Source organism: Xiphophorus maculatus, chromosome 22 (genome assembly GCF_002775205.1).
Source record: "Xiphophorus maculatus strain JP 163 A chromosome 22, X_maculatus-5.0-male, whole genome shotgun sequence".
Taxonomy (NCBI): Eukaryota; Metazoa; Chordata; class Actinopteri; order Cyprinodontiformes; family Poeciliidae; genus Xiphophorus; species Xiphophorus maculatus.
This window is the reverse complement of record NC_036464.1, coordinates 20,452,006-20,466,886: the sequence shown is the minus strand read 5'-3', so window position 1 is coordinate 20,466,886 and position 14,881 is coordinate 20,452,006. Positions and strand designations below refer to the sequence as shown.

The 14,881-nt window shown below is 40.3% G+C and overlaps 1 protein-coding gene across 1 annotated transcript in view; it reads right to left on the bottom strand.

Annotated features, from left to right (window-relative positions):
• The window catches only part of arid5b (AT-rich interaction domain 5B), a 106,397-nt gene that overhangs the window by 85,318 nt on the left and 6,198 nt on the right, over positions 1–14,881 (bottom strand). Inside the window, exon 3 of the mRNA XM_014470692.2 lies at positions 6,109–6,343. Coding sequence (XP_014326178.1) covers positions 6,109–6,343 — 235 coding nt within the window. The remainder of the gene's footprint in view (positions 1–6,108; positions 6,344–14,881) is intronic.

Sequence of the window (14,881 nt, the reverse complement as noted above, 5' to 3'; positions counted from 1 at the left end):
GAAAAAAGAGGTGCCAGCTCTCTGTTTATCTTATCGCAACTTTCTGCCCACATAAACACCTCTACGGCGCTCAGAACAGCCTCAGAGGAGGGACAGGATCTACCTGCCACATCAAATTGAAATGTTCCGAGTGAAATATTGTCTGGATATCAACGCGGGCCAGTCTGGCATACAGATCAGATGTTGCATCAGAGAGGAAAATACAGTGGTTTTCTTCCTAAGTGAGCGAGGCTGGGAGGAATCTGGAGAGAAGCAGCCCCTTCGCCTCAGTGGCCTGTCGCGGCTTCAAGCTCGCTCAATGCAATCGACGAGCTGAGGCAGGATCAAATGTACTAAACACGGGTCTGAATTTAAGCTTAAGTGACTGACTCTCGATGCAAAGCATAAAGACGCTAACAGGTGGATTTGCTCCACGGTTATCTTCCCCAATACGTGTGCTACCACACTAAAATGTACCCAAAAGCAATAGTGGAAGGCTTACAATAACTGGAAACATCAGGATATATTAAGTCCTGTGTTATTTTTATATGTGCTGCCTCTGGCTACCGAACCCGCTTGCCAGCCCTGCACAGGTGCTAACAGGCGCATCTCGACAGATTAAATTACCATCAAAAAGTTACTTTCAATACTTAATGTAGAATGAATGGACTCATTGAACAGCAATGCGCTTTAAATGTTTGTTTTTGTTCTTTCTGAATGTTATGGCTTCTCAGAAACTTGGTATATTGGATCAAATCAACTGGAAAAGGATAGGTTATGACACACACAGTCATGGGGTAGACTGCTGACTTGACTGCTGTCAAACAGACAACTACTGAAATATTTCACAACATTTCAGCATGTGAATGTGCTCTGAAGGGCTTTGGAGTTCTCTGGACTTGACAAAGCACTATCAAAGTGCAGACCATTCACCATTTACCTCAATGAGGGAAAACCACAAAGATTATTTGCTAAAGAAGTTCACAGAACACTCTCATTGAAGCCTTTTGATGGGAAATTGTGTGGAAGGAAAAACCGAGCATAATCACAACCAGAAGTAGATTTAGAATGAGAAAGCCCATTCAAAATTTTTGGAGAGGTTTATTTGTTCTTTTTTTGGTCTTCTTTTGGATTTTCTGGTTGGATTTGAAGTTCTTTCTTCTTTCTGTGTGTAATGAGTGAATGAGTTTAACTTTCTGAATCAAAGTACTGACATAAATTCACTTTTACACCTGTTTTTACACCTGTAAAACCTGCATAATAATGGTATGTTGAATGAATACATATAAGAATAAATTGCATGTCTTTCACATATTTATATCAAGCACTGTCTATTCCACAAAGACCCAGCAGAAGTGTCAAAAGGGTCATTTTAATTTAAAAAAAGTACCGCTAACTTTAAGTTGTTTCATACTTTCCAGTAGATATCACTCGGTCAGATCACTGCAGTTTTATTGCTTATATTTTACAAGCACCAGTATAAAATACATCCTTTTTTTTTTCTTTTGCTATTTTTGCTACACAGATGCATTTTACTGTGTCAGTATTTTCCCAGAAGCCCCTGATCCTTGCAGCGCTGAGCGATGAGCCAGCTACAAACGACACCTCAGGTGAGGGCAGAAGTCAACACCATCGACGTTGCTGAACAGAGGAGTCAAAAGCTACGACCTTTTATCATCCCCCACATCATATCAAGTTCACAATGGGTTCACTGGTTTGCACAAGGAAGGTTTGAACTGAAGAAACACCTCGACGGAGGGGGGGGGAATAAATCACTGAGACATTTTTAGAGGCCCAGCCATCTTTTGTGTTATTTATTTATTTATTTAATTTCATCAACTGTATTTCTCCCAACACACATCAACAAAGTGTATCAGAAGATCCAGCTCTCAAACGCTCAGCCTCGCAGTATACAACCAGAAACCAATTTCAGCAGGCAGCAATGAAAAAAGAAAAAAAAAAGAAGAGAATCAGGCCAGTCCTCTGGGGAGAGATAGAGGGGCAGAATGTAAACTTCCCTGGCAAACCATCCCTGGTGGGTTGAGCTGTAAAAAGAAGCTCTGAAGCTCAGAACAGGACAAGATAAACTGAGCGGACAGTTTGCGTTACCTGATTAAGTGAATCACATTACAGATTACGCAAGGAGTGCAAAATACAATACAGCACACTCATTGCTCTTGTGGAACAAAGTCGTCTTTGAGTTCTCAGGCTGGAGTTTGCCGGATGCTTATGAATTAGAATTAAAATATAATAAAATCGAGTGTACCTTAATTTATTTGCTCAACCACCAGAACCTGAATATTGATAGAAATGCTAGTTTTCTATCTCAACACGTATCCGTTATGTTTTAGAGTACAGTTAATGAATGCTAGTCAGACTAAAGTGGGATTATTACATTTCAACTAAAAGGATTTAATGGGGATGCATCTTTCTTCTGTTTGAGTTCAATTTAGACTAAAAGGAGATTTATTCTTCTCTGTTTAAATTTCAATCTCAAATACATAAATAAAAAAAATCACTTTGTAGCATTTTTATTTTTGCCATGTCAGTTTATACCTATATTTATAAATAATTTTTCTAAGTAAAAAAGTTATTTTGATTTTTTTTTTTTTTTGGCAATGTAACGAATTAGATTTTATCTTAAAATGAATGAATACATAAAGGTGCTGCTTCTGGGCGAAAAACAATTAATCAGCTAAAAACGACTAAAGAAATTTGTCAACAAATAAATTGGAGAAAAAAATGTACTAGTGGCAGCCCGACTACACGTAAAAGTTAAGGTACAGCTCAAAGGATCAAAACAATCAAATGTTAAAAAATGCAGACAAGGTGGTTGGAACCATTGGCATAGATTCATCAATAATCAGAATGATTAATGATTAATGAATAATGACAAAGCATTTCTATGCTACAAGTGTCAGAAGAGATAAAAACAGCAGTAAAAAAATAGATATTAGTTGCTGTTGCTGCTCAGGTTATTCAACTCTGTCGAAATGGTCGTTTACTCAACTGATTGTCAGGGTCACAGAATCGCTTCAACTGTTTTTTTTTATTTTATTTCTTATTTTATTTTGTGGGTTGGAAGCAAAAAAACTTGGGATCCATTGCTGTAGACTGTCCAGAGTCAAACTGCTCCTCTATTATCGTTTAAGCTCATTACAGAAGTTCCTGTTTGGGTCACTGTCCCGCTAAAAGACCCAAACAAGAGACATCATTTAAAATCTCCTGATATGTCAAAACGTTTATGATGTAATCCACTTACTAACAGAGTTAGCAGAGTCTTAAAGAGTCCCAATATGTGACAAACACAGGTGGAGACCAAAACAGTTCCAATTAAAATTCGGTAAAATTTATAGGTTTACGTTTATGATGGTGTAAAAATTTAAAAAGATGCTGTTGTCTGCGGTTTCTCCTATCTAAGCAGTTGACAGAAACTTTGATCGACATATCAAATATCACTTAAGAAAATATGTTTATTTTAAATAGATTGTGCAGTTTGAGAAAGCATATTTCGTTAAAAACAACTGTTCTCTAAAAAATAAAAATCAGTGTGAAATGATGCTACTGCAAAAAAAAGAAAAAAAAAAGGGGAATTTATCTTAAAGCTTTCATCAACTCCTTTACTGGTGTTGGAAACAAATTTGTCAGAGTCTGTCTTTTTAGGAAGTGAAGATTATTTCAGCTACATCAGTGAAATTGTTCTTGCATCCAGAGCTGTAATTTGAGTTACGACCCCGACTATTTCCACCTTAAAGGCATCGGGGAGCTGTGAATGGTGCAGAACTCGAGGCGAAGGTCACTCTAATTAAATATTTTAAGCAGCCATTCATTTCCAGAGACAACACACAGCAGAACTCTGCTTCTTTACTATCCCTCCATTTTCTGAAGAACAAAAGAAATGTCCTCCGGCGCTTCTTACGCACATTTGGTTTTTATATTTAAAAATGTTTAAAACAAATGCACAAGAATGCATTTCAATAACAATGGCAAAAAGCCAGGAAAACTTACGACACACTTGGAAGAAGAAATAACAAAACACTGTTCCCCCTCAATAACAATGGCACACTTTATTGCTCTTTAGCACACAATGGTTTTCTGTGCAGATTGTGGTTTTGCTGCAGTATCCTGTTATGGGGAACAATCCAATTCTTCTTACATAGCTACACATCAGCCCAAGAATAACAATCAGCAAATGCATCACTCAAAGAATAGAGTCACTTCAGGCTAAAACAAGAAGAAACAGAAAGAGAGAGAGAAAGAAAGAAAGAGAGAGAGAGGGAGACGGGGAGAGTACAGATCTAACATAAAAATCAGTTTAGAGAATGAGCCAACGTATTACACAGAATTAGACATTCAGAAACAAGATGCTTTAAGGCTACGTTTCTATCTGATCTGCTCCTGCTGCAGCATGAATATTTCATCTCAGAAGTCAGCAGCGTTGCAGTGGCATATTTCATATTTTCTATGCAAAACACAGCGCGCAGAGCAGCGCTCGTTTGCCACGATGAATAAGTGATCCGCTTCCCAAAAACTCTCCAACACTCCCCTCATATTGTTACACTGTCAACAAGCGACGCGCGCCAAAGACGCAGCGAGCAAACAAACAAACGAGTGCAAGTGCACATCATTGATTGTCTGCGCATCACATGTGTGCATCTGTTCCTATCAAACAGTGTGTATGCGTGAGGGCGTGCGTGCGCGTGCGTGTGTCTCTAGTGCCCCTGCCAGAATCCAAGCCCGTTCTGCTGAGTGGGCAGATTTTCTGGCGGAGTGTCCCATCGGAGTGACAAGTGCATTTAGAAACAGCCTGATGGAGTCATTAGCGGCAGCGCTGCTCATTAGCAACATAGGCACACACACGCACACGCACCCCCACACACACATATTCGCAGCAACAATAGTGTTATCATCAGGTTATTGCACCGACAACGGTTAAATCTATAAAATCTAGCCGCACATTTAGAGAACGCCAAGATATGGAACATAATACCGCTTAAAAAGCAAGCTGACAAATCTATTTATGTGAGCATGCAATTATAGACACACACACCCAAGCAAATTCACATCGCATTGATTACTGGAATAACAACAAAGCATTCATTATTGATCATTTTGTCCTTTTTGCGTATGAGCTTCATGCAGCATTGAGTAATCAAGGGCAATACAGCATCAGACACAAACACACAGCTGCTTCCCTGAGTGGAGCAGAAAAAGTTACACAAGTCATCAATTAATCCACATTTTGTGCAGAACAAGTCAAACATTTATAAACCTTAAACAATGATTTATCACAGGGCCGGGAAGCAGAAATAACCCTGCTTTGAATCTTTAGGGGTAAAATCTCTCTGACTTCACAAAAGGCAGCATAATCAAGAAGGTATTTTTAGCACGTTTGATAAGTTATGTTACACCATCTCACTGAGCATAAGGCATTACATCACAGCCATGTGAGAGAGAGTGGCAAACAGCTTCAAAGAGAACATAATGTTCCTTCTGAATTATTAGACTCAAATGCCAGTTTCCTATTTGCATTGAATGAGTCATCTTCTGCTTTATTGTGCGACTGATTCATGGCTAAAAACTACAGCGAGAGCCCAAGAGTCAAGAATGAAGCGTTAACAGGCACTTAATGGCACAGCGTACGAGATGAATACACCAGACAACCATTCAGACGCGCGCACACACACACACACACACATCAATGATCCTCTAAGCTGCTGCGCGGCACAGATAATTATCACACCTGAACTGATGGCATCAGAGGTGCTATAAGCTGGAGTTTTATGTGACTCCTTTGGAAGTATAGTTTCTATGTTTCCCAGTCAGAAAACAAAGTAGTTGCGCTCCATGTGATCATAATATGTTGGCAAACTGGCAACATTTACCTCCAGCCTGCGGCTATTAGCGCAACTCTTAGCTCATTATACCAGAAACAGCTACAAGCTGATGAATTACTCCAGTCAAGACAACACTTGTTAAACCAAGCAAGGAACAATAAACATGATGTGATTTATGGCGAGCAACGAAAGCAAATACATAAACATGACGACATGACGACACAGGGGTAACGGGGACACCCCCGCACACGTCGTCTGGGCCAGCGGAGACCCGGGAAATGCGAATGCTCACCTAGCTGCGCCCGCTCCCTCTGGACATCCTTGAAGTTGAGGCCGCTGGTCAGCGTGCTCTCCCTGTAGCGGTGGAGGGCCTCGCGCCGCCCGTTGGTCCCCAGCTCGCGGAGCACCGAGGGTTTGAGCGGCTCCACCTTCAGACCGTTGGCCCATCCCGAGAAGTCCGGTACCGTCCACTTCACCAGGTCCTGGAGTCGCACGATCACCTTCTCGGACACGGCGATGACCTCGTGCTGGAAAAGAATCACGAGTTGGGCTGTTAGACCGGCAGGCAGCTCAAATTATGATGCAGTTTATCCCAGAGGCAATAATGAAAGCTAGCAAATGGTAAATGTGCAAAAAAAAACTTAAATAAATCCATCTCTAATTGCAGTGTCATCATCTCACTCCCAAAATAATCCATCACTTCCTAATTCAACATAACATCAAAAAGATCGTTCCTCTTGCTTCTGCTTCAAAATGGGAAAGACAGGAGAACATGCTGTTGTAAAATGGTGTAAAAGTAAAATGTAAAAACATTGGAAGCAGTGACAAACACCTGAAAATGACAAACCTGTCACTGTCCTGTAAGAAGGAGGCGCAAAAGTCTCCATTATGACCATTTGACGCTACATGTCAAGCAGCTGCTTAGGAGAAATGAAAGGAGAAGTCATTTCTGTCCTACTATCACAAACGTTAATGTGCTGCGTTTTCCACATTAAACCTTGATATTAGCTTTTACCATGTGGTTTGATCAGATGAACTTTGGGATCCAGGACATGTTTCACTGTGCGTTTGCGCTACTGGAATAAATATTAATATTTCATCAGTATAATTAACTTAACTGTGCACGTTGATAAATGTAGATAACACTATTCTTTAAAAATAAAAAAAGTTAAGAAATTCCAACAAAATCTCACAAGGAAATTTATGGATACATAGCAACGTTTTTAGACAAAATATTAAAATATAATGGTTCAAATATTATAATACTGAAGTATTTCCCAATTAAAATATACAATTTATTATCCCTCATCCCGGTCGAGGAAATTATTGAGACTGTTGTTTACAGGGATGCATTTTAAAGATTAACCACATGTTTGAATATGTGATTAAAATTACTTATTACAGCCTGATATAACATTTAGTTGCAGTGATTCAGCCGCACACTGTAAGGCGGAAATAATTAGGGTCAAAAGTTTGGTAAAACCGGGTATGAAATCAGAACTTCATCGGTAAATGAAAGACGACAAACGGACTAAATCAACTAAATTAGCATGAGCACCGAGTGGCACCGCGGCCGGCTGTGGGACGCACATTAACGCAAGTAAATTACAGCGGCATGAATATGGATGATGTGGATGATTGCTGAATTGGATTTATGTCGGGGAGTTAAATCAATGTCAATGAGGACGCCGCTGTTTTGAGACTTTCTGATTAGCATTTAGGAAGTTGGGCTCCTGATGTTGGAGACGCGAGCGCTTTTCAGTACGCCTTCGGAGTTTGGAGAAGCAGATGAAAAGTAAACTTATTAGGGAATGAATAGACTGCGATATTGTGTGGACACGGCGTCTGTGATGCAAGGTAGAACTTCAAATATAGACATAAATGTGTCAGTCTGGCATGGAGAAATGACTTTAAGCTCAGTACTTCAGTCAGCTCAGTTAGCTTACTAAATAAGATTTACTCTCTCTTCACTGTGTGGGTTTAACCTCCTTTTTTTTTTCTCCTGAGGTTGATTCAGCTCCTTTAATAACTCTCAAACTCGAACAACTTAAAGACCAGCGGAGTGGGGAGGCAGCAAAGACTCTTAAATGTGTTTCCATTTGAAGAGCTAATGGCTGAAGTGCTTGTTACCAACAGAATGGAGAGGTTTTGCTGCAAGATGGCTATTACAGAAATGGGGAAATCTGGAGGACAGATGTCTGAAAAGGCTGAAACACAGAGCAGGTCTCTGATGTTTACCTTGGTTATCTCCAATTTACCAGGCATCTGTCTGGCTTTGTGCATTTCCCCTCAAAGAGCTTGTGTACGACTGACATTAAAATAACATTCATTATGTTATATTTATGTGTGTAAGTAGAGGGTGTGCACTCAATAAAGCTGCAATCAAGCAGTCTTCTGTAATCAAAAAGAACAACCCCGCTGTAAATCCTTAATTTTAGTCTTAAAATGTTAGGATCAGCGTTATTTTTCTGCTTTTGTTCTTTGTTTTAATTGAAATATTTCGGTGTTCCTGTTTTTTCCCTCTCTCTCTCTCCCCCCAACAACATTCTAAAAACAAACACATGTCTTCTCAGCGTTTCATATTCTCTCTGAGTGCTCCGTCTATACAATTACCCATATTCAGTTCTCACATCATCTCCTACTACAGGCATATCAAATCCCCAACAGTTGGAGACAGTATTTCCTTATAAAGCAAAAGCCTGCGAGGGATAGCTTGATATAGCTGTGCCTCCCTCACTAAGTAAAAACATCAAACATGGGTTTTTGGTCGTCTTATAATGAGCTGTCTTCAGCTGTCAAGTGGTGGCGGGTGGTTGTAACCGGCTTTCCGTGCATTGAAAAACTGGCGTAAAAAAAGCAGGCCATGTGAATAAAGCAGAACAATGGTAAATAGCATTCAGCCTGCAGCCAAATAAGCCACATTGCTCCGTTTCTCCACAGAATTTATTCACTGCACTTTGATGCAATCTGTTGACTGCGCATAAAGAAACCAAATGTTTCAGCGGAGCCTATTTAAAGCAGAGATAATAGAGTGAGATGCAACATTAAACCTTGAAGAGAAAACTAAACTAAACAAACAAAAATTAAAAAAAACAAGGCGATTGCTTTTATATTAATCAGCTGAAAGATGCGATGATGTGCGAGCGCGTCAACAGATCCTGTTTGGGGACTTGTTTGGCTTGAGAGCAAAAAACACAACAGGTGAGCACAATTCAGCAGCTGTCAGCACAGTCTCCAATATAATCAGTCTATGAAGTAAGCTGCAGCGCTGAAAAAATAAAAAAAATAAAAAATCAGCTACCATAAAACAATTCCTTATTTTCTGAGACTACTTTCTCTCTCACTCACTCACTCTCTCTTCTTTTTTTTTTTTTTTTTACACTACAAGCCAAACTCAAAGTGGTTACAGACTGAGAGCTAGAGAGCAGGAAGATGATGAATGATTTGTGGTTTGCATAGGACATGAGATTTGGTTGAGAAATATGTAAATAGTGGAGAATTAAGAAACTTTTCTGCACACAGTTTCTGAGAACGAGGCCGGCCAAGTCGGTTATTGAGAAAGAATTACAATAACATTATTGCACCAACCCGGGTTACTGCCATGCATACAAAAACACCGAAGTGGCACTCCGACCAGATGATTTTTATTGTATCGCCACAACCTTTTTATTGGTTTGAAGTCTGAAAGAGAACCAAAATAAATAGTCACTATCAAAATGGTTTAAATATGGAAACGATGAGGCTGGGATTAGAGAACTGCAAATATTTATATTTCAAAGACTTTCAGTGAAGTATTTTCAGATGCTTAAAAGGTTTGCTTTTGTAGTTCATTAAAAAAAACACACACTAAGAAACTGCTTGGTAAAAGTGGCACAATTTGGGTTATTTAGTTAACTGAGGTCTTAGTGAAACTTGGACCAATCATGCCTGGGCTGATTTAACACAACATATTAGGGTTACTGCTTTAACTCTGCACAGTGGAGTTAGGTTACTAACCCAGAAACAGCTGCTCATTTGAGGGGGAGGTAAGGGATGCTATGCCTATAAATTTGCAGCTGCAGCCGCACGCCCTAGCTAAGGAGCCCTATAAACTGTTTGGAAAGACAGAAAAATCGACTTTATTAAAATTATCTCTATCTCTCTGAATAAAACAGAAGAAACATTACCCGTCCATACAGAGCAGCTCTTCAAATGTAGAGAGCTGAGCTGGAACTAGCCTGTGCAAACAAGCTCAGACAGACGGCTAATGTTAGCTTAAGTGAACTAATTGGTTCTCCGGTGTTAAATAGCATCATTATCGCAACTCATTGAGATCAATACAGCATATTTTCACATCTAAATATTTATTATTCTGTTGTACTTAAAATGCTCAGTGAGTCATTCAGCTGTTTACTTCAAAACAGCACTCTGTGAAGAATAATTATGCTGCTTCTAAGTCTCTTCTGTGACACAACAAACTGCATCACGGTTTCTGACTCAATGTTTGAGTGAAAATTTCCCAACATTATAATCTGAGCTCTAGTTTAAAGAAACATCGCAACAGTGTTTTGTTGGGTTTTGTTGTTTTTTCTCTTGGGTATCTGGTTAATAGGAAGAAATAAACTAGTAAAGACTAAAAAATATTGAAAATAATAATCAACAACTTGAAGGAAATCTCTCTGATTCTCCTGAATTTATCAGATGACTAAATGTCTCAGCTCTAGACATCCTGTAATTTTATCCAAGATGAATCATTCCAGCGGCATTTCAGCATGCACTGCAGGGGGTCCATGACTCGCTTCTTGGATTTTGAGCTTCAAAGATGCAGCTTGCAAACTCTGGGCCATGCCCCTATGTAAATGCCGCCCGTCCACACTGCGCTGTCATTTCCAGTTAGGCAGCTGATAGTTCAGCAAAGTGGCGTCCGTTACACACAGCCAGCGGGGCCATTTGATAATATAGGTCAGAGGACTGCAACCTCGCAGCCAAGGGGTGACACAACACATTGGCAACACACTAAACACAAGGGTGCCAATTCAGTAACCCTAACTATGCAAATAAACCAACGGGATTTGTACACTCCAGATCCTGAATACGTTATTATTGTGTTAGAGTCATTTTGCCCCAGGTACGGAAATAAACAGATGCACTGATTAACTGCTGCCTTTATGGTTGAGTTAAAACGCAAGGCAACATAAGCAGCTAAATGTAACATCCTGTACGCGTGCTTCTATCAATATTTCATGGCGTGACTGCAGCAATGTGAGATCTGCACAATCATCACCGAGTGGATTTGTTAAGTTGGTGGAGTATAAGGGACTGAAAGTAGAAACTCACTGACTTTTACTGGAATGCTGGTTCCAGCTCTAACGCAACGTAATTGAAATTCCACTCACAAAAAAATCTACATCTTTTAGTAGAGCTATGCACAAATTAGTGTGTTTGCGAGGAGCCTTATCTTTTTTGATCTTTATCATATTCTTTTGGGCAGAATAAATATTTGATGGATTTAAAACAGCTTTTTTTTTTTTTTGAAGAATCTAGGTCTCGTGTAGAGTATTGAAATTCAAGTTTAAGCAGATAAGATATTTATGGAATATCAAATGCAGTCCAGGCCCCTTATAAAAACTGACCTATAAATTATCACCGTACTGGAAGATAACAAATCCAGCATCATTGGCTTGCCATTCTGCACAGATAAATGTTTCCCTCCATTGCTCAAATTGTGCATCCAAAAAAAAAACAAGAATAATTTGGAATGCAACTCAAATTATTCCCACCCCCAACCTTTGACAGCATGTCACCCTGGGTGAAGAGCCATATATGCTACCAATATGAAAGACCATCATGCATAAGGGCAGCCTGAAACTTTCTGTCACTTCTAACTTTTTTGTTTCGACCATCTTTCATATACATACAGCCAGATAATCACCACAGATGTTATCTTTATCTCAAGTGACAATTTCTTCATCTGATGTGTTCAAACAAAACCAGGACATCTTTGAAAGAGGAAGCGCCTTGTCATGCACTGATATTGGCTGTAAGTTAAAATGCAGTCCAATTAGTCCAACACTCTCAATAGAAGTGATTTTTCACCAATACTGAACTTCCTTTCAACCGGACCTGGCGAATTGGATCAGCATTTCTACCTGCTGATCCAATTAAAAACATCGGAAATTTCAGATTGAGCAAACATAGCTGACAAGACACTCAGTTTAGTGAGTCGAGGGGTGCTGAAGCTCAGTGGGTGGGTGTCTTTCAATAGTCTGGGTACACACACACACACACGCACACACACACACACACCCAGAGAGAGAGGGCTCCTGACATGCTGCAGAGTTTTCAGGCTGCTGCCTCTGAGAGGTCAGCACAGGAATTCCTAAGGCCATAGGAGATTAGTAATTGAGTAATGGACATGGTGACATGGACAATGTAGACAGAGCAGGATAAGCAGAGCAAAGGAAGGAGGGAAGAGAAAACGAGGCTATGAAACACAATATGAGTTCATTATCTGTCTCCCCTCCCCATGGCTGACCTTGACTGCAGTGTCCCAAAACAAACTTATTTGGGAATTAAAAAAGAAGCTCCAGGAAGTGTGCCAGGGACAATCGGCTCAGAATATATTTTGTTGAGACTGCTTTCAGACTCCAAGGAGTTCAAGGTGCACCATTTAAAGCGGGTGAGAATGATTCTTCGCCGCGATGCACTCCCTAATTTGTGCAGTGTATTCATATATGCATAAAAGTTGCTGCATATCGACGGGGGCGCTGCCGAACTCATCTTTTATTCACCGATTCCATTAAGAGATTGCTGTTACACAAGCCGTGGTGATATATGAACTTAGCATTCTTCTGCAGCATTAGCAACGGCAAGAAACGGCGAGATAAGAGGAGTTTTCAAAGCCCTCCTGAAAGTGGGTGAGGCATTCATCATGTAAGGTGACACCGCAGCAAAAAGCTGTGTCAGCCCTCGCTTGAATCACTGCAGCCTTATATGCTTCCATTTCAGCGGGATGCGATGAAGACGGAGAAAAGAGGCGATGCGTGCCCAAGAGTTCACAAGTGAAGAATTAAAAAATGTCGACTGGATTACTGAGCAGGGGCTTCCCGTCTGTGGCTGCATTGGTAGATATAATAATGATCCACTGTAGCCGGAGGCATTGGAGTCATGCATCAAGGCAAATGTTTGCCTGCTCAACTGGTTAGCGAATGACAAAGTGGAACAAACCAAGCTACGAAACGCCAAAAGTCTCGGGTGTGTTGACAAACATGCAGCGCTGGAAACATATTATTACTTAGGTTGCGAAAGAAAACAACAAAAAAGAAAAAAATCTTAATGTTTGTGGGACTTCTCTTTCATTGCCTTTGAAGTCTCTGCTATTACATTTTAAAAGGTTTTAAATTACACTATTCAAAATAGCTGGTAATAATTTACATGCTATTTCAGCAATGGCGAGGAATTCACTGGAGGGCAGTGTGCAGAGTTAATGACTTGTTCTGCAGCAGGAGGAGGCGTGCACGCGCACACATACACACACACACGCACACACACACACACACAGAGTGTAAAAAAAAAAAAGTTCTACTCCACAAAAATTCCTGCCATTGTTATCTGAATGGGGACATTTGTTTTAATGCGCAGGCTGGACATAGTAAAAAAAAAAAATCTGTAAAAATCTCCCATCTCACATTTACACTCCAGCCATTCTGCACAACGACCTTATCCATCAAAACGCTGCATATCAAAGCCACTTAGACTTAACTCAACAGTGTCCCAGATGCCCAAAATTATTTGCTTGTTTTTTTTTTCCCCTTAGGAGAAAACTAAAATCAAAGAAGCAGCAAATGAATGCAATCTAATTTCCCCTACAAGCTGGCTTTGCGAGCACCAGAACACATGTGTGGACTCCTGCCATGTGCTGAAGAAATGGCTCTGGATGCATGCCAAAGTGTTTTCCACAGCAATCAATACCGGGCCTACTGCTGCAGTCCCCCTGCCTGTCAGTGTGCGTGTGTGTGTGCCAAAGCCTTGTCAGCTACAGGGACAGAACAGAGGAGAGGAGAGGTCAGATGAAATCAGAGGTGATGATAATAGCACATTAATATAACATGATCCAGGAATATTCTCCGCAGATGCAGAATTCCCATTACGAGAGCGGCCCTCCTATTATGCTGCATATGCAGTAAAAGCAGGATATGCAGTGAAAAGATAAGAATAAGCAATTATGAGAGCCTGAAGGAGGAGTGTACAATAAGTGGGTGTTGTGTGTGGTGAGCTGTTATCTACAACAGCTCTGTCCAAAAACAGAAAGTGTATTACAGCCAGGCGGGCGAGCAGAGGAGGGGAGAGAGGAGGCGGGCCATTTGGTGTGACAAGAAATATTGTGTCACTCAGTGAGCTTTAAAACACATGTGACTGTTTAGTCAGTGGCAGTTTGCAGGCAGGCAAATAGAGCAAAAGGGCCCCAACAGAGGGTTTGTCATAATGGGTGAGCAACCCGACACAAAGCCCGTTTAAAGACCAAGCTGGCCTCAACTGGTGGTGGTAAACATTGTAGGTCAGGCTGGGATACAGTGAAAAAAAATAAATAAATAAATACATTTTAAAAATCGAGCTTTCGCTGCACATGGAGCTAATAATTAACTCGGTATAAATAGATTCATAAATTCACTCCTGATGTGTTTATCATCTAATCAGCAAAACACAGGCGCCGGGAGTTTGCACGCACTTGCCCGAATCATTATTTTTATTTCCAGTCCAAAGCGCTTATAAAAAAATAGAAAAGAAAGAAAGACAGCCTGGCTGCGTTTAAAAGGAATTGACCTTCCAACCCTTTTGACAGAAGAAAAACAAGCACAGTAGGTCACGGGTTGGTTCCTCCCGTCACTGCAAACCACAGCAAAAAGGGGGGAAAAAGCTAAAAAAAAAAAATAAAAAAAAAAAAGTAAACAAGCTGCAGGAGAGGCTAAAGGCAAACAAATACCTGAGAAATAATAGGAAATTACATCATACCTTAGAGCTCCAAAGCAGAAAAGAATCAGTAATCCACTTCCAGTAAGTTTAATAAAAGGCTTAAACAAGTTTTT